The 21214-nt window shown below is 40.8% G+C and overlaps 1 protein-coding gene across 1 annotated transcript in view; it reads right to left on the bottom strand.

Moving 5' to 3' along the window:
• The window catches only part of SLC44A3 (solute carrier family 44 member 3), a 67038-nt gene that overhangs the window by 36274 nt on the left and 9550 nt on the right, over positions 1–21214 (bottom strand). Inside the window, exons 3-9 of the mRNA XM_015413344.1 lie at positions 19965–20107; positions 19346–19482; positions 11821–11914; positions 9459–9628; positions 7511–7600; positions 6178–6302; positions 1783–1969 (exon numbers count right to left, since the gene is read on the bottom strand). Of these exons, the coding sequence (XP_015268830.1) occupies positions 1783–1969; positions 6178–6302; positions 7511–7600; positions 9459–9628; positions 11821–11914; positions 19346–19482; positions 19965–20107 (946 nt within the window). The remainder of the gene's footprint in view (positions 1–1782; positions 1970–6177; positions 6303–7510; positions 7601–9458; positions 9629–11820; positions 11915–19345; positions 19483–19964; positions 20108–21214) is intronic.

The following is a 21214-nucleotide window of genomic DNA, read 5'->3' on the forward strand; positions in this document are numbered from 1 at the left end:
GAGAAGACCCTGATGTTGGGAAAGATTGAAGGCCAAAGAAGACGGGGACAGCAAAGGATGAGATGGTTAGACAGTATCATAGATGCAACGAACATGAAATTGAGCCAACTTCAGAGGACAGCGGAAGAAAGGGAGGCCTGGTGTGATCTGGTCCATGGGGTCGCGAAGAGTCGGACTCGACTGTGCGACTGAACAACAACAAAAACAAACACCTTAATTAGTTTTACAGAAATTACTTCACGCTAATCTTTTATAAACATGCCAATCTGAACAGAGTCTAGAATAAACCTGATAACTGCTTGACGAGAACTATTAGTAACCACCATAGCCTCTACATATTGAAAATCATACTTCGTATATTAAAATTGCGCAGACATTAATTGGCTAAGTAAATAATGATCAGAGCAACTGACACCTAAATAACAACAAGAGAGATCCTGCGATGCTTCTGGGGTTGCCAGCTCCAGGTTGGGAGATATCTGGAGATTCTGAGGATGGAGCCTGAGGAGGGCGGGGAGAAGGTTGGGGAACAGCAAGGACTTCAGTGGGGCCAAATGCCATAAAATCCGCTTTCCAACAGCCACATTCTTCAGATGAACTGATCTCTGTTGCCTGGAGATCAGTTGTAATCCCAGGAGGTCTCCCGCCACCACCTGGAGGTTGGCAGTCCCAGATGCTGCACAGAAATGGTCATGGCAGCTTGCTTATTGAATGTCACAGTCAGACACTATTGACACACAACTACACTCAATCTCCATCAAAAAACAAAAACACAGGGCTCAGAAACTGTGTGGAAAGTTGTACAGTAACTAAAATACAAGTAATGATAATATCAACAGAAATATCAAATGAGTGATGGAAACGTGTCAAACATACCCAATAAAAATACTGTTATGCGTCCAAGGAACAAACAACATACATGCAACCATGTTTCACTGTTTCACCAGTTTTGCCACTAATAGCCTTCCTCACTCAGTCAAGCAACTATTCAAACCTCCTCACATGTGGTTTAGATCATGGCCATTTTGTCACCCCAAGTTAAACATGGTATTTTTGTCACCCCAAGTTAAACTGCACCCATCTCCTCTTCCCATGCTGAGAGCTACGATCAAGCCAATGCATGGTTCGGAGCCATCTGGTGGCAGTGCAGGTGTAGCCTATGCCTGCTGCCTCCTCCCAGTCAGCTAGGGGCAAGCCAACTCCCTGCAGCGCACCAGTGCCTCCTCAATGAGCTGCCCCCAGCAGCCACTTGGGTGGCTTGGGGAGAGCACCAGCCCTGACTAAGATACAATAAAGATAACACTGCCAAGTAGTATTCAGTTCCATCCTGAAGGCAAGTGGAGCAGATCAAAAGAGAAAACAGAGAGAAAAACAGATTTAAAAATAGAGCCACCTGGATCCAGACATATATTAAGGAGGACTGTGGGGAAAATCTGTGTTCCCACTATCTTTATCAAATGAAGATTAGCCAAGCAAACCTTTGTGGTCAATATTCTCAACCTATATTCTGAGCACACCAGAGAACAAGCTAATCTATCTACAAAAGTACAGTCAGCACTGGGGTTTTTTGTGTCTGAACATGACTGGATTTGGTTGGCATGTGTCAATGTAGGTACAAATCCTCAGTAATGTGCAGGATCACTAAACCTTTGGAATACAAAGAAATATAACAATATATTTTCACCATCAGTAGGAACACCAGCATTTATTCAGTAAAAGAGCAAACAAACAAATTCCTGAATAGTTTACAGCCTGAAGTTATGGAAAACAAAAACTACTAACCTGCAGTTCCTAAGCTAAGTAACACAGCAACCCAGTATACCCAGAAGAAAATAAGTATCATAAAAGTCCAAAGAGGCTGAAAAAGCAGTGAAGGGATATTGCTGATTATTTTACTGGCAACTTGAAAGAGCTGTATAGTCCCCTGAATCCTCTTTCTTAGTATCAGTATCAGGAATAGCAGAATAACCTGTGGAATAGAAAGAAGAAAATTAATTAAAATGTTTCTATTTACCAGATCAGCAATTTGGCACAGGTAATACATGCAGACTGCACCCTCACTTTTGAAAGCATTCTTCTGTACTTAAGAATTATTAACATTTATATGTTGACTATTAGATATACTTTAGGTTGCAAAAGCTCAATAACCAACCAAATTCTTCACTGAGATGCTTCTTCTTTTTACTTTTGCCATTCATCTTAACAAGAACAGCTACATGCCTATTATAAGGCAGAAGCACAGGTACTTATGAGAGATGTCCAACAGAGCAATGAATAGATGAAAAATACTGGGATGCATACTTTTGTTTGAGAAACTTTGCTCTTGCAGAAAAAGGGCTCTGTTAAGCTTTGACTTTTAACTGTGTACTGCAACTAGTGGTGTAAACACAGGGGGGGAATTATGAACACGGCTGTTTCTCCACAGGGAAGCCACAGTCTTTCCTAGCATATTTGCTGCCCCCTTGTGCCAGCAATAATTAATGCTGGGATGTGAGATTCTTACATGTTCTTTACTGGTTCTCAGATCACTCAAATCCACTCTCATCCAGTCTGAGGCTGTAACACTGCTGTCTATTACTCAGAGCTACAACAATCCATTTGTACAGAAGTTCTGTGCTGTCTCACTCTCCTTGCTAAGCCTGAGTATTAATTTAAGCATAACAAAGTCATAGATAATTCAGGTGAATTCCCTGTATTCACAGTGCATATGCATCCCTTGCAAACCTGAAGCCATAAACTAGAACAATTTGCAAATGTCTCCATTAACTATGACATTAGCCCCATGTAGGCATCCTTTAAACATTCTTATATGGTATGTTTTAAAGCAAAGTTTTTTTTAAAAAAAGAGGAAATTCCCTTCCTCATTAAAGAAATCATGAGTATGAAAGGATAAAAACCTGTTTTAAAAATCAAATTTAATCTTGGATGACAATGAGGTGAGACAGGAAACCAAGTACCATAACTTGCTAAAAATAATTGGACATTTTTGATGTACCGAATTATATACTTCTAATCATATATTTATTCAAGGTATAGCAAACCCAATAAACAATTTTTGTCCTGAATTTTCAAAGGGGATGAATTCATTGCAGGAAAAGGCTTGTCCTATTTATTGGTAACTGGAAAAGTGAGATTATTTATCATTAAATTTGGATCTCAATTACTGCAATGCGTAATTGAAATTGCATTTTAAATATGTAAATATTTTAGGATACTATATCTGTTTACATATTAGCATAACATGTGCATGTCAGGGATATGCAGACTAATCTGAATTTTATGTTTTTCTATAACTGCGGTGGCTCAAGTGGTTAAAACACTGAACTGCAGGCGGTGGAAGGTCAGTAGTTCAGCAGTTCGAGACCCGGGTGCCGCATGATGGAGTGAGCTCCCATCTCTAGTTCCAGCTCCTGCCAACCTAGCAGTTAGAAAGCAAGAAATTGCAAGTAGATAAATAGGTACCACTTTGGTGGGAAGGTAACAGCGTTCCGCGCGCCTTGGCGTTTAGTCATGCCGGCCACATGATCACGGAAACGTCTTCGGACAGCGCTGGCTCTTCGGCTTTGAAACAGAGATGAGCACCGCAACCCTAGAGTCAGATTCGACTGGCTTTCGAACAAGGGGACCTTTACCTTTACCTTTTTATAACTTTTACAATGCTGAGAATGAGGCCTTCCACTTTCAAAACTGAAGTATAAATGCCACATTATTTGAAAGGTATGCTTGAAAATGTGATCATGGTAAAAAACTAGAACTTAAAAGGAACTCCAATTAATTATTTTTCAAATCTCATAATTCTCATGTCCTTATATCAAGTTTTTGTGGAGGAAAGGCGGCATGGTATAGCCTGATCTGGACAGGTCTTGGAAGCTAAGCAGGGACAATACTTGGAAGGAAGGGAGATGACCAAGGACACATTTGTTGACAAATTGGAAAAATGTGGTTTGGATCCTATGACTGTTAGGTGGATCTGTAACTGGTTGACAGACTGTACCCAAAGAGTGCTTATGAATGGTTCCTCATCTTCTTGGAGAGGAGTGACAAGTGGAGTGCCTCAAGGATCTCTCTTGGGACCTGTTTTGTTCAACATCTTTATCAATGATTTGGATGAAGGGATAGAGGGAATGCTTATTAAATTTGCAGATGACACTAAATTGGGAGGGGTAGCAAATATGGTAGAAGACAAAGTCAGGATACAGGATGATTTTAACAGGCTGGAAAACTGGGCTAAAACAAATAAAATGAATTTCAGTGAGGATAAATGTAAAGTTCTGCATTTAGGTAGGAAAAATCAAATGCATAATTGTAGATTGGGGGAGACTTGTCTTGGCAATAGTATGAGCGAAAAGGATCTAGGGGTCTTAGTAGACCATACACCGAACATGAGTCAGCAGTGTGATGCAGTTGCTAAAAAGGCAAATGAGATTTTGGGCAGTATCAACAGAAGTACAGTGTCCAGATCATGCGAAGTGATGGTACCACTACTTTGCTCTGGTTAGACCTCACCTAGAGTATTGTGTTCAGTTTTGGGCACCACAAGTTAAGAAAGATATAGACAAGCTGGAATGTGTCCAGGATGGCAACAAAGATGATGAGGGGTCTGGCGATCAAGTCCTATGAGGAAAGGTTGAAGGAGGTGAGTATGCTTAGCCTCGAAAGGAGATGACTGAGAGGTGATATGATAACCATCTTCAGGTACCTGAAAAGCTGTCATATAGAGGATGGTACGGAGTTGTTTTCTTTTGCCCCAGAAGGTCGAACCAGAACCAACAGGTAAAAATTAAATCAGAAGAGTTTTCAGCTAAACATTAGGAAGAACTTCCTGACAGAGTGGTTCCTTGGTGGAACAGGCTTCCTCCAGAGGTCTCCTTCTTTGGAGGTTTTCAAACAGAGGCTAGATGGCCATCTGACAGCAATGCTGCTTGTGTGAACTGAGGCAGATCATGAGAGGGAGGGCAGGAAGGGTTGCCTCAGTGCTTAGTTCTTGTGTCCCTTTCTTACATGCCCAGGGAAATGTTGATTGCCACTTTGGGGTCAGGAAGCAATTTTTCTCCAAGCCAGTTTGGCCAGGGATCCTGGAGGTTTTTTGTCATCTTCTGGGCATGGAACAGCAGTCACTGCGGGTGTGGTGGGGGAGTTATTTGTGAATTTCCTGCATAGTGCAGGGAGTTGGACTAAATGACCCAAGAGGTCCCTTCCAACTCTCCGATTCTATGATTCTAAGTCTCTGCAGAAGAAGGCAGTGGCAAACCACCTCTACTTCTCTCTTGCCTTGAAAGCCTCTGGCTGGGGTCACAATAAGTCAACTTGACAGCACATACATACATATATCAAGCTTTACCATATCTATCTATCTTTACCATATCTATCTATCTGTCTGTCTGTCTGTCTGTCTAAATATATATATAAAATACAGAGACAGATTTAGATATAAATGTAGAAACAGATACATAGAGAGAGATACATGGTGTAGTGGTTAGAGTATCATACTAGGATCTGTGAGACCCAGGTCTGAACCCCTGCTCTGCCATGGAAGCTTTACTGAGTGACCTTGAGCCAGTCACACATTCTCAGCCTAGCCTATCTCACAAGGTTGTTGTGAGGATAAAATGGAGGAGGGGGTAATGATGTGAGCCGCTTTGGGTCCCCACTGGGGAGAAAGGCAGGGTATAAATAAAGTAAATAAATATATAGACGTATCTGTATATCACGTCTGATACATAGCATGGTAAGAACATTCTAAGAAGTAAAACATTTTGACCAAACAGTTTGGTTCTCTCCATGTTCATGAGATGCATTAATTACTTGATCCAGTAACAGCTTATGTAGCAGTGCACACACTGCTGTTCCCAGGCTTCCCAACCACGTATAGGCTAAATAAAGGGAGCCACCACTATCATGCCCATCCTTCATAGCTCGATGCCAGCTTGGAGAAGAGTGGCGTGTCTGCCAGTTACCACCAATCGGTGGCAGGGCATTTCACTGGTGCAGATGCTGAGGTGTTGTTGACAGAGGTCCTAACCACGTATACATCCTAATGAAGTCCCTGATCCATGCCTGCTAATAACCTGCTACCAAGAAAAACAGAGATTTAGCTGTAGCCGTCCACATTTCTAACAACAACACCCCAGCTAACATACTGCCCACAAAGTATGATTCTTTGACAAAGTGCCTTACCGTTACAATTGTAGACAAAATGGAAAATCCCAATAATAATCTCATATTTTCCTTTTCAGTTTCTAGTTCTATGCTGGGCTCATTGGTGTAATTACAATACAGCCACCACATAATACCTGAAACAACTAGAACAAAACAAAGAAAGGTAAGTAATGTTTACCGATATTTATTCTAGTCTGAGCTATAGATGTGAAGGCCCGGAAAAAAACCGGAAAAAATCAGAAAAAAACCAGTTTTTTTCCATTTTTTTCCTGAAGCCTTTTTGTTTTTTTCCGAAAAATTGGAAAAATTGAAAAAAGAAACGAAAAAAAATTGATTATGGAACGTTTTATTTTAACATGATGAAGAAAATATTTTAAGACAAGGTGTTCAAATATTTTCCAAATCATTTCTAAAATATATATATATGGTATCAGATTGATCTAATTTCTGTGCACAGAGGACAAGCAAGTCCTAGGTTACAAACTGAACTCTCCAATGCAAGAACAAGATGCATTTCTTCCTTTAGGAGGTGCGATTGTCAGAAGAAAATAAAAAAGTTTCAGTTTTGTTTTTGCATGTGGGTGGGTATTCTGTTTGTAATAATTGTTTGGATACACTATATTTTTAATATGCTAGTTGTGATAATTTCATGCCAAGTAAAAATGTCCATAGTCATATTTTATGTTCCTAAAGTAACAGAATGACTTTCAATCTAGAAAAGACAAAAGAAATGCTAATGTAGCATTTTTTCAATTTTTCCAAAAATTTCCGTTTTTCCCTGAAAAAAACGGGGTTTTTTCCGAGCTTCAAAATTTCCGGAAATTTTACATCTCTAGCTCTGAGCACAGTCTTATCAACAAACTCTGTACTGCGATTCATGTGCAGTTACAAAAAAACACTAAACAATTAGAATGGCACAAAGCAGACAGCAGAAAGCTAAAATATAATATTGTACTCTAGTTGCCATCTGGGTAGGACACAATGCATACAGGGCCTCGCCCACCAATTATATGCACATTAAAAATGAATATACTATAATAATAAATTGTAATAATTCCTTGTATATTGTTGAATCTTACTTGACTTTCATATGAGCACGAATATTACTGAAATGCATATTGGAGATAAAACTAAGTTGTTGATGGATATCTAACGTAGCTGCTTTTTAGAACATTTTCTTAGCAACTAAGGCTGAAGTATATGCACACATGCAAATTCACTGGTACTGGAGACGGGTCATTCAGAGGACTCAAGAGGCCTCTTGCAGGGACTGTTGCCAAAATGGAATACTACATGTGGCACTTCTGAATCCCATCCTTATTAAACAAATGTCATGAGGATCACTACTTACACAATAATCCAAACACAACCAGTGTAAGAAAAATGTGGATCAGGAGTATGCTGATGAATCTGAAGATTAACATCACTATTGTAGAAAAGGCTGCAATTTTAAAAAAAAAGGTCAGTACAATAGACTAGAAGTACAATTATACATATGCCTACACAGAAGTAAGTCCCACTATGTTCACTGGTGTTTACTCACAAGTAAATGTGCACAGGATTACACCCTAATTCATCAAGCAGTCTGTGTGAATTTTCAGTTCTGCCTAGACATTTTGGCTGCTATCTTGTTCACAGTTCATTTGCTGAAATAACACTGAAACCACTGGGTCAGAAACAGTCATAACCATTGCATTTTTTATTGCAGACTTTGACTTCAATAACTCTAACCAATTTCACAGCCCAGTTTTGACTCTGGTGTTGATATACCAAAGAAAGTAGACTTTTGATCTGTTCTCTGCCCCCTCCAAATCAGTGATATGTCCCTGGCATGCACATCCATACACTCATTCTTGGTTAATCAAGCAAGAGACTCACGATAAATCTTCCATTCTTCACAAATTGTTTATTTCTTGTTTATATCTATATCTATGTATGCTTCCCTATTGTACTACTGAGTGAAAATAGCTGGGATATGTAAGGAACTGTGCGAAGAGGGTCAGTAACTCCACCCCCACCCCCACAACAGCATCACAATGCTAAGCTCTGGGAAGCATCCAACTCATAAACCTCAGAAGTCTAACACAATAGTGCAATAGCCCTGTTTGCTACAGTCTGGTGGTAAGTAAACAGAGAACTGCTCATCCACTTCTATGCCAAGTGATACAAGAGGATATTTTTATTTTTCCCCTCTGTGCTGTATGGGAGAGTTGGTAGGGGGAGAAGAATTAGTACTGAAGAAGAAGAGATTGGATTTATACCACACCCTTCACTTGGAGTCTCAGAGCGGCTTACAATCTCCTTTCCCTTCCTCTCCCCACAACAGACACCATGTGAGGTAGGTGGGGCTGAGAGAGCTGTTCAAGAGCTGCTCTTGAGAGAACAGCTCTGAAAGAACTTGTGATTAACCCAAGGTCACTCCAGCAGCTGCATGTGGAGAAGTGGGGAACTAAACACAGTTCTCCCAGATTAGAGTCCATGCTCTTAACTAGTACACCAAACTGGCTCTCTGAGGAATGAGCAAGCATCCAAAAAAATCCAAATTTCATCCTCCAAGATACTATAATTGTTATTATTATTATTTTCCATTTTGCTAGTCCTTATTTATGGTCTCTGTTGGAATATATCCCCTCTGTATGTTGGAATGTTGCCTTTATTTCATATCCATGAATATTCATTTTACTGTGCTATCATATATTCTTATGGCATGAGCCAGAATCCAAAGGTGTGCATGTGAATGGCCCCTTCCCTATCAAAGTACCTTTCCCCTAAAAAAAAAAAAATCACCTTGACAGTCAAAGAACTCTGTATAGCAGCAGTACAAGTATGGAAAGAAGCTGTTGCCAGAAGGAGAAACTCACTCCTCTACCCACTTTGGTATGTGCAGAGAACAAAATTTTGTAAGGAACTTCTCAATAAGAATGGATTCCCTAATAATGGATTTAATCATGGAACTCACTGTTCTACATGGATCAAATGCAGTGCAACACAGACCATTTAAAAATATATATTTTTTAATTCCGGTAAAACAGAGGAACTAAACAGAACTACTATCACCAAAAATGATGACATTATGATAGCAAAAATAAACACAAAGACCAAGAGACAAAGGCCCAAGCAGAGCTGTAAAAAACTGTTTCCCGTCTCTAACAGAAAGTAACTCTTATAGGAAAAACAATTACATATGTCTTGTGATCCAACAAATAAGGAGAAATCATATTCAAAATAAAAAACACAATCCAGTTCTTAAATGGAAGGTTGCCTTATACTATAGAAAATAAAAACAGCCGTTGACTTACAGAGCGCAAGGACACACAATCCTATTACAGTTTCTCTTCCTGCCATTATCGCACTCAGAACACGATGGAAAATATCCACTTCATTAACCACGTTTATTAATACAGGTGCAAACTGGGAGTAGCATTCATCATTTTGTGGAACACATCGGTTAAATAATGGGAATGAGACACTGAAAGGTTTGAAAGAAACACACACCTAATTCAGTCTAGTGTATAACAGTATGAATACTAAAAAACACTCCTCCTACTGAAGCTATCAGACTGCCAGTACAACATTCCATCAATTTATCTTACATGAGGGACAATGGTAAGTATACACTGTGCAAAACAGCAGACCATCTTTGACACCCCAGTGCACCACCAAGTGAAGATAATGGGAAACAAAGCCACCTTCCTGGCTGAGCACCAGGCATTCTACTCCAATTATTGCCACTTCTGGCCATTCATTGCCTCTTTTTTTCATTCCAGTATCAGCGCCTTGGCACATTCAGCAAAATAACTGTACTCCCAATTCCACTGCTGCTCCTTTATTCACCCAACAGGTGAATTTAAATATGGACATCAAGAGCACCTTGGAGCACCAAGCAGCAACAGATGGGGTGAAATGATGTCATGCCAACAGCACACTGTTATTTCCAGCAAATAGTCAGAAGGGACTAGCACAACACTATAGGACTCACCTCAAACTATGGTAAAACCATGAAGTTGGTGGTGAATCTGAAAGCATTGTGCTGATGTCACTTTGGGGTATTTGCTGCTGGAATAACACTAATTTTTCCTGGCCATTTTCCCTACGCCACCCTACTGAGTGATGGAAAGCAGAAGATGGGAGGTCTCCCTAGGAGCACCACCAAATGGGGGGGGAGATGAGGCCCAGGGCATGAAAGTTGTAATGTATCCATCTCAGACTGTGTGCGCGGCCATTTCGCCACGCGGTCAGGCGAAGTGACCGAGCTTCACTCTCAGTAACAATGGGACAAGCGGATCCTAGCCGGCACCTATCGGCAGGCTAGGCTCCTGGGCAAGAGCCTATGGAACTCTCGGCCACTGTAAATAGCCAATCACTTGTGTGTGGGTGTGTTTGGGGAGCGGGATTTGTGCACATATAAACCAGCCTGCGAGCTGGGTACTCTCATCTTGTTCTGAGCTGAAATAAAGTATAAGAGCTGAAATCACTAGTAAGTCTCAGTACTTTTCAAAAGTAAGGTTGCAAATCCATCTGGAAAAGCACCTACAGCAATCACTCCCTCTCACCTTTGCTGAGATTCTATGTACATGCACTGTTGCAAAAGCTAACGATTATACTTATTGCCTCTATGTCTGTGATGCCTCTCCACATAGCCCTTCAACACGTGCAGAGCCAAGGGAAAAGATAAACTTGTAAGTCTCCTGAGGATCACTGAGAGACACCATACTAAAATCACTACTCAAAATACTAGCCACCCCAATGAAATTGCTAGGCACCATAATGACCTAGTGGCTGGGATTTGTTGAGCCCCGCTCTAAGTACGCCAGATGATGACCTTGTGCTCTCTGTATTATAGTTGTGTGCGCTGAGGAAAGCACTTTGCTCTTTTTGTGTTTACTGAGTGGTCCATCTTATTCTTTAGCGTAACATTATGGAGTGATTCTGCTATCGTTGTCATGTGTTGCTTGGCACCTTCCATGTACAAACAATGTGGGGGGTACAGTGAGCATGCAGCTCTGTGATTGGTGTATGGCAGAAGTGTAGCGTTAACCTTTCATTGTTTTTCTGTTTCTTTTGCTGCTGAGAATGCACAGGATTTCAATTACTTTACATTGGGCATTACATTGGGTCAGCTGCAAGTGGCACAGTAGAGGGACTACAGGACTGTCCTTCCCTTGGCTTATTTAATTTACCTCTCCCCTTAGAAATATGTCGAACGTAACTCAAATAAGCTGTTCAGTACACAGAAGCTGCAGGAATATGGCTATGTTATGTTACATGTAGAAACATACAAAGGCTGCAGTGCCAAATATCTACATATCTTGTATTGCACTGTCCAGTTTATTCAGCAAATTGTAGCACCCTACAAATTTTCTATGTGAAGTTATATATAATTATCACAAACAGGGAGTTTAGCTGTGAATTTTGACAAAAGTGACAGATTAATCAATTTTTTGTCATATTCCCATAAAAATTAAGTTTTAACAGCTCTTGAAAAACAAGAAACAAGCAGAAACCAGAAACGATATTACTTAACTAGTACCTTCCTCCAAACTGATGACCAGAATATTAATGGGAAAAAATTGCTTTGGACTAAATTGCCATTTAGAAAAAATCAAATATAAAATGTGGAAAGGCTTCTGGATAATAAAAAAGATTCAGACTATTTCTTACCTGGGTGGAACTGGTAAGGTGGGACAAAGCCCAGCATCTCTGAGATTATGTATACAACCAGTAGTGTTCAGACTGTAAACACAAAGGCAAGAACCTACAGAGAACAAAATCCACACAAAACAGTAAGTTGGCAGCAATAAAAATGAATGCTAGAAAGTTATTATGAGCATTACACAACTCCTATAAAGTTGATGACCAAAGATGTTTACTTAGGCAAAAAGTTAGAAGAAACAGGCAAAGGGGGGAAGGTCTCCAACAGAAACAGAGCCTAACAGCCACAAATCTTCAGCTTCAAGTTCTCAAACTTGTCTGGCTAGCTCTCCAGATTTATATATGTAAATATTTATACATGTAAATACATAGTTTATATACATAAACACATCTAAAACTCCAAGTGACCTGCCAAGAGAAGCTAAGTACAACAAACAGGGATTTTTCAAGTATATTCTAACTAAAGAGGAAGGGGTAGAAAAGAGTAAGAGACCAGTGGAACTTTAAAGACTAACAAATAAATTACAATTAAAGAATAATTACATTAAAGAATAGATTACAATTAAAGAGGAAGGAAACAGTTAAGTCCGCTGCCCACTGAGGGTGGTAAAATGTTAACAGGTGATCAAGAGAAGGCAAAACTATTCAATTCCTATTTTGCCTCTGACTTTTTCCAGAAGGGAAACCCCTTGCAAACAGCATGAGGGAACAAGACTGTAAATCAAGATTGATTAAGACTTTAGAGAATATCTAGCTATCTTAAATTAATTCACATCTTCAAGGCCAGATAATTTGCACCCAAGGGTACTAAAGGAACTTGCTGATTTACTGTCTCTTATCATCTTTGAGAAATCATTCAAACAGATGAGGTGCCACAAGTTTAGAGATGGGCAAATGTTCCAATTTTCAAAAGGGGGGAAAGCAATAGCCAGAAAACTATAGATAGGTCAATCTGACTTTGATAGAAGGAACGATACTGAAAAAGAAGATAAGGCAGTCAGTCTTTAAAACATCTTGAAAACAATGAAAATAGCATGATTTTTCAAGAATAAATCTCAACATTCTAATTTTGTCTCTTTTTCTGTATGGTGATCGCACTCCTCATGATTTTTTGTTGGCAAAGTGGTTGTCTAAAGTCTAGGGGATAGTACCTTCAAGAGGATTCACATCTAACCCGATAATCATATTAAGATTGCTCATTTATGCATTTCATCAGTCTGGAGAGCAATCTGAAAACCAAGTCCTATGAAGAAAGGTAGAAGGAACTAAGTATATTTCACCTACAAGAGAGAAGACTAAGGAGGAACATTGACTGAAGAGCTATCACATAAAAGAAAGCAAAGATACGATCTCTGCTGTCACAGCGGGCAAGATTAAAACTAATGGTCTTAAACTATAGAATAGATTACAATTAAGCACTAAGAGAAACTTCCCAACTGTAAGAACAATCCAACAATGCAACTATTTTCCTAAGGGAAGGGGCCTCTCTCTCTCTAGCTGGATGTCTTCAAGCAGAAGTTGGACATTCATTTACTGGGGATGCACTAACATTGGACTTCCTGTGTTGAACAAGGGATGGGACTAAGTAGCCATAAGGCCTGTACCAAATCTCTATAGTTCCACAGGAAAAAGGTTTATCTCCGCAAGGGCAAGAGCTAGAGACTTACAATGTTGTTTTATTTTGTTTTTTTAATGAAAGCTGGGAATTCAGAGAATCTACTTGACGTATCATTACAATGCTACATCTTGACATATCAATATTTTAGTACTGTTTATAAAAATGTAGCCATAGTACTGATATGTTAACATAACCTTGTGCAAAAAATAAAGGGGGAGGGTGCTGTGATGCCACCGATGATGCCACCAATAATGACAGCTCCCTCCCTTGAAAATCCCGATTATTTAAGGCACTTGCAGAAAACTGACTCCACAACTGTGAAAATGCAGGGGAAAGGCAGACGTATGGAAGGACCCTGCCCAAACTGATTCAAGCACTTGTGAATCAATTGCCAAGAAAATCAGGAATGTCAGGCATGTGGAAAAGCCCTAAAATTGGCCTCGGGAAACTATGAAATTAAAGCCCTTGTTAATTAAAGTCTGTCCTAAGTAAACTGGTAGAAAACATTATTAAAAGTATAAAATATATCAAACAAGCCATGCTGAGGAAAAATCAGCAAGGTTCCTACAAAGGGAAGTCTTGTCTCACCAGTCTTCTCAAGTTCTTTGAGACAACACCAAATATGTAGCTGGGAATCATCTGGTAGTCAATATATCTTTGGATTTCCTAAAAGCTTTTGACAAAAGATCATCACCAAAGATTCTTGAGATAAGAACTATCTTCCTATGGATCAGTAAAAGAACAACTAGCAAAGGGTATGAGTAAACAAACGTCTCTTAAGGTAAGTACTATATCCAGTGGGTTTCTCCCTTGAGTACTGACATAGTCAAGTCTGCAGATGATGAAAGTCCATGCAGATTGATCTCTAAAACAACTGATCCATATTGGATAAATAGACAACCAAATGACAAATGAAATTTTATGTAAGTATGAACTGATGCACACTGAAGGACAAAATCTTGTTTATATACTTATGGGATTTTGAGGAGTGGGTTGCTAAAAGCATCAAGACAAACAATATGCATTTCTTTAAATATATCTGGAGCCAGGGGTCATTTCGTAGAAAAAGAGCTAGGGGAACTCATTAGCATAACTCATTAGCATATGCCACACCCCCTGACATCAGGGGCCCGGCGGTGGACCTGCAAGGCCAGCGGGAGTGCGAGGAAGCCCCGCCAAGGCCCTCCCTGGCCCCAGGCAGGCAGGGGTGGGGAGAGGCGGGGGGGAAGCAACTTACCCTCCCTCTTCTCCTGCCTCCTCCTGGCTGAATGAGGGCTGGAAGCGGGGCGGCCGGAAGCAGGGGGCGGGGCTTCGTCATGTGCCCCGCCCCCTGCACCTCACCCGGGGGAACTACTTTCCCCCGCGTTACCCCCCGAAATGAGCTCTGTCTGGAGCAGGAAACCAGCCAGAGAAGCAGTTGGACCTTTGGATGATCAAGGAATAAATGGATTGCTAAAAGAAGATGGGGAGATGGCAGAGGAGCTCAATTAATTTTTTTGCTTCTGTGTTCACTGTGGAAAGTGTGTGACATGTACCCATGCCATAGCCACCATTTTCAGGAAGGGAGTCTGAAGAACTGAGCCAATTTGAGGTGATGAGAGATGAAGTTCAGACCTACTGAAGAAATTAAAAAACAGTAAGTCTCCAGGTCCTGATGGCATACACTCGAGAGTTCTTAAAGAACTTGAATGTGAGATTGTTGATCTACTAATCTATCACTAAATTCAGCTGCTGTACCAAAAGATTGGAGAATAGCAAATGTTACACCAATTTTTAAAAAGGGGTCCAGAGAAAAACCAGGAAATAACAAACCAATCAGCCTCACAGGCAAATTATTAGAAACTGTTATCAAAGATAGAATTATTAAGCACATAGAGGGACAAAGCCTGCTGAGGAAAAATCAGCATGGATCCTGCAGAGGGAAATCCTACCTCACAAACCTTTTTGAGTTCTCTGAGACAGTGAACAAGCATGTGGTGACATTATATACCTGGACTTTCAAAAGGTTTTTGACAAGGTACCTCACCAAAGACTCCTGAGTAAATTTTGCAGTCTTGGGATAAGAGGACAGGTTATCTTATGGATTAAAAACTGGTTAAATGACAGGAAGCAAAGAGCAGGAATAAATGGACAGTTCTCACAATGGAGGGAAGTAAGAAGCAGGATCCCATAAGGATCGGTATTGGGGCCGGTACTATTTATAAATGATCAGAACTAGGGGTAAGTAGTGTAATGGCCATGTCTGCAGATGACACAAAATTATTCAGGATGGTGAAAACCAAGGCTGACTGTGAAGAGCTCCAAAAGGATCTCCACAAATTAGATGAGTGGGTGACAATGTGGCAAATGAAGTTCAATGTTGGTTAAGTACAAGATGATGTACATTGGGACAAAAAATCATAACTTCTAGTATAAGCTAATGGGATCTGAACCTGCTGAGACTGAGAGGGGAAAGATCTTAAGGTCATAGTGGATAGCTCAGTGAAAGTGTCAACCCAGTGTGCTGCAGCAGTGACAAAGGCAAACTCTATGTTAGGGATTATTAAGAATTTTGAATCTGATTGAACATAAAATGGTTGCTACTATAATGCCCTGGTATAGATCTATTGTGTGGCCTCATTTGGAATACTGTGTACAGTTCTGGTCTCTGTATTTCAAAATGGACATCGCAGAGATGGAAAAAGTATAGAAGAGGACAACCAAGATGATTAGGGGTTGGAGCACTTTCCCTATGAGGAAACGCTGTTTAGAAAAGAGATGACTAAGGGGAGACATGATACAGGTTTATAAAATTATGCAGGGAGTGGGAGAGAGTTGACAAAGAGAAATTTTTCTCCCTCTCCCAAAAACCTAGAACTCAAGCACATCCAATGAAGCTGATGGGCACTAGATTCAGGATGGACAAAGGGGGGAAAAATTACACAGAGAGTGATTAAAATTTGGAATTTGCTGCCAGAGGATGTAGTGATGGCCAAAGGAACAGACAGCTTTAAAAGGTGATTAGACACTAGACAGATTCATGGAGGACAGATCTATCATTGGTTACTAGCTGTGGTGATTAAAGGGAACTTCCACATTCAGTGGCAGTAAACCTCTGGATACCAGTGCCAGGAGGCAACATCAGGGGAAGGTCTTGGCCTCTATGCCCTGTTGTTGGCCCTTCAGAGGAACTGGTTGGCCACTGTGAGGAACAGGACACTGGACTAGATAGACCACTGGTCTGATCCAGCAGGGCTCTTCTTATGTTCTTATGGCAGTTAACCACAAAAAATATGCTGAGGTTATAATGGATAGTTCAATGAAAACATTACCTCTGCATACAGCAGCAGTGAACAGGGCAAATTCCAGGCTGGAATAATTAGGAAAGGGATTTTTAAAAACCCCAGACACCATTGTAATGCTAGTATATTTGTACTATTCCAATCATTCTATCTCAAAAAAACCTGGAAAATGTGTAGAACAGGGCAACCAAAGGGATCATAGGATTAGAATGCTCCCTAGATGAAAGGCTAAATTGTTTGGGCTTTTAAGTTTACCAGAAAGACAATTGGGAAGGGTTAGAACTATGACAGTGATTTATAAAATGATCTGGAGAAAGTGGAATGTGGATATTTCTCCCTCTGATAACTGAAAGGGTCACATAATAATACTGATGGTAGTAAATCTCGGACAAGAACGACAAATATTTCTTCACACAATGCATAATTAACATTGTGACCGTCACTGGCTCAAACAGCTTTAAAATGTGATTACAGAAATTCATAGAAGTGATTAAACATAATAGCTAAGCTGAAATTCCAGGCTAAGAGGCTGTATGCCTCTGAATACTGGGGTGATATGGGGTAAACAACAGGGTACAGAATTCACATGTCCCAATTGTGGGGTTCACAGAGGCATCTGGCTTGCCACTGTGGAAAACAAGATGCAGCTATGGATAGACCTTTGGGAACCACTGATCAAGCAGGGTTCTTCTGACATTTTTATGAGTCAATATAAATGAAAATAATCACAGATAAATGAAGATGAAGGGATGGATGAAATAGGAAAGGGTTAGGCAATAGTGGAGAAACAGGTAGGACAAGGACAAGATGAATGTGGATAAGTGCATCTAAAATATTTACATGATTGCTTCAGTGGGAACCTCAAATAAATTTGCAAGTAATTTGACATGCCAACCACTGATCAAATCTAAACAGTTTCAGTGAAGGCCATAATAACATGTTCAACTATACTGAGTGAAAAGTAAGGACTTAGTTCCAAACTCAGCCCACATTAACCTTAATTTTAATATACCGCTAAGAAGCAAAAGCAAAAAAAAAAACCCTCCCCCAAACCAGGCAACTATTGCAACATGCACAAGAAGGCTTTGAACACAGCAAACAGCAATCTTCTGTGCCACACACCAAATCATTTTGAAACTGAAAAGTTTAACAGTGGTTTACGATATGGCTTAGGGGTCTACTACAATGCCTAAGTGCTGGCTTATCATACTTGTTTTACATTATGTTAAATGCATACATGCTTTTTTTGAATCTGTGGTGGCAGAAAGTACCATCAAGTTGCAGCTGACTTATGGTGACCCTGTAACGTCTCCCATCCAAGTGTTAACCAGAGACAACCCTGCTTAGCTTCTGAGATCTGATGAGATCAGGTAACCTGGTCTATCCAGGTCAGGGCTTTTTAAATCTGTAGTGAATTTTTTTATCATTTAAGTAATTAGTGTAGTTGTGATTTTTAACTTGTTTAAATGCTAAGAGAGGAGGAAATTTGTCCGTAAAAAACAATAACAGTGCACAGATGAAACATCCTGAGAACTGATTTAAAGCACCGCTCCAGTAAATACTCTGCTACATTGGGCTATGGACAGACAAGACAGATCGTTTTAGTAACCTGAGAAAAGCCCCAGGTTTGAAGAAAAATCTAAAATCTAAAACACACTAGGGGATTAAAATCTACAAAATGATAGAAACAACACCAGTAGCTTTAAGAAACAAATTACCTTAGTGGCCGTTGCGAAGCAGCCACAACTATACTGCCAAAGTTCAAGCCTTAGTTTCCATAAGTAAAAGGCAGAGGGCGGGGGCAGAGCCCTTTGCAGGGCTGTTTTGCCTTTATCAGGGTCAGAGCTGGCAGCAACCATGACCTGAATGAGTTACCCAGGCCCAGCTGCTTGCTACTGTTCAACAGCACCCACCCTACAAGAGCCAGTGTAGTGCAGTGATTAAAATTTCAGATTAGGATTTGGGAGGCCCAGGTTTAAATCCCCCCTCTGTTGTGGAAGCTGCCCGGTGTGCCATTGGGCTAGTCACACAGTCTCAGCCTAACCTACCTAACTGCATTGCTGTGAGGATAAAATGGAAGAGGAGATAATGATTTAAGCTGCTTTGTGTCCCCACTGTGGAGAAAAGAGGGTTATAAATTAAGTAAATAAATAATACATCAAGCTGAAGACTGGGGGTAGATAAAATGTAGGTTGGTTGGCAGGTGCAAAGGAGAGAAGGGAGCAGGGAAAAGTGAAGATACAGGGATTGCCAGGAAGAAGGAAAGAAAAAATGGTGTAGTGCAGATAGAGGGGAAATGAGGTGCCCCCCCCACAAGTCCTTGCAGGTTCCCCACTGTGCAAATGGGCCTGGCAGACAAGACAACACAAATGGGCACAGCCATAGTTTTCCTTGGCAAAGCCTGCTGAGGGGCGAGAAGGAGCAAAAGCTGAACATGGGCATGCAGGTTGGCTGGTGGACCAGGAGAGGAGGAGGAATAACAAGGGGAGAGGCTATGGGGGTTTTCAGGGAAGACAAAGCGGAAATAGTGGGGGATGGGAAAATGACATGCTCCCGCAAGTCCTTGCAGGTCCCTCACTTGTGTATAAATATATTACGTCTATACATTAAGGAATTCATGTACTTTACCACATACCATTATTATCTGCAAAAAGCTGAATGTCTTCCAAGGAATTAAGTTGCTCTTGTGGACAACTTGATACACATAACGCAATTGAGTTTATTTTAAGATTTTTGATTTCCAAGTCACAGGAATTCAAAAAGAATACGAATCTTGGAGAGAAAAAGAGTACTTCCATTAAAATCTATTTATATTTTTACTTTGCCACTCTGACAATTCTGAAAATTTAGTTTCCCCCAGCAAAATCAAAACATTAGAATTTTAAAATCTTTTTTAAAAGCTATTTTCTCACTTCCTACATAATGCAATTTTATCATAACCAAATACAGACTGGATTTATATGATTGATTCTGCAAGGTATTATTTTTTATTGACTAGATTTCAGTACGATAATTGGACCTGACTTAAATCATTACTGGGCACAACTGTTCCTTTTAAGGTAGTTATGTATTTGTGTTTTGCAGGACAATCCTAAGAACATTTTTTCTATAAGATGAACAAACCTACTGAACAGACCTGAACAGGATTCTTAGTTGACCTGCTCAGTGTCAATCTTGGTATTACACATATTTGTTTTATTTCCCACAAATGTTGTTGATAGCACTTAAATTATTTCAAACAAAAACATACTCACTTTTTGTTTGTCATGTCCTGTCCTGACAAAGGTGCACCTACTACAGGAGTGTTCTTCCGACCACATATGTTTCCATAGCTATCATACCCAAACACAAGCCTTTCTGCAGCTCCAGCTGTTATAGCATAGCCAGTTATAAACATCTATGAGAACACATATTAAACTAGTTATTTTTCTTGGAATTTGCACAATTTATGTCAAATATGCTTTTCCATACCTTAATGCTATGTTGATCAGTTCAGAGAAAAACATATCTAGAAAACCACAGAACAAACATTATTCCATTTAGGATCAACTTTGAGCAAGAATGTTCAAATCTGGAAGAAGACCTAGGTGTCTGTGTAACAGCAAAAGAATGCCATGTTAACATTTTCCCAATTTTTTTTACCGTAGCTCAGGGATCTTCCATGTGTTTCTGGCAGCAAACTCTATAAAAATCCTCATGTGTACAGCAGCTAATAGGAGCAGGTGTTTGGAGGACCATCACTTGCACAAAGACCACAAACTCGACTGATGGTCTTGGGTGATTTCAACGTCCATGCTGAGGATGCGGCCTCCAGCCGGGCTACGGACCTGGTGTCGTCCATGGCGGCGCTGGGACTCTCGCAGCGCATATTGGCCCCCACGCATCGGGCTGGTCACATGCTCGACTTGATCTTTGCGGCGGGTGTGGAGGTGGACCGGATCACTGCTGAGGCAGTGCCATGGTCGGACCACCTGGCCCTGAAGGCCCGTCTGAGCATTCCACCTCAACCCTGTTTGGGCGGTGAGCGTATTTTTGCTCGCCCGCGGAGCATGATGGACCCAGAATGGCTCTGCGGGATCCTAGGCCCCCTGGCGACTCGTTGGATGAGATGGTGGAGGACTGGAATGTCCGACTCTCTGCCGCCATTGACGAGATCGCTCCCAGGCGTCCTCTCTGTACTCGCGGTAGGCACGCCCCCTGGTATACCCAGGGGTTGCGGGCGCTGAAACGAGAACTTAGACGATTAGAGAGACGGTGGTGTCGCGCTCGTGACGAGGCCTCCAGAACATCTTATAGGACGTTTATGAAATCCTATGAGGTGGCAGTCAAGGCCGCTAAGAAGGATTTCTATGCGGCTGAGATTGCGTCTGCGAGCTCGCGCCCGGCCCAATTGTTTAGAGTGATTCGGAATTTGACATCCTTGCCTCAGGGCGAGATAAAAGTTAAGGAATTGGAACTTGGCTGCGAGGCTTTTGCGAGCTTTTTCGCAGATAAAGTCCAGGGG

This window comes from Gekko japonicus, unplaced genomic scaffold (genome assembly GCF_001447785.1).
Source record: "Gekko japonicus isolate JY-2015 unplaced genomic scaffold, Gekko_japonicus_V1.1 scaffold70, whole genome shotgun sequence".
In the NCBI taxonomy this organism is placed as follows: domain Eukaryota; kingdom Metazoa; phylum Chordata; class Lepidosauria; order Squamata; family Gekkonidae; genus Gekko; species Gekko japonicus.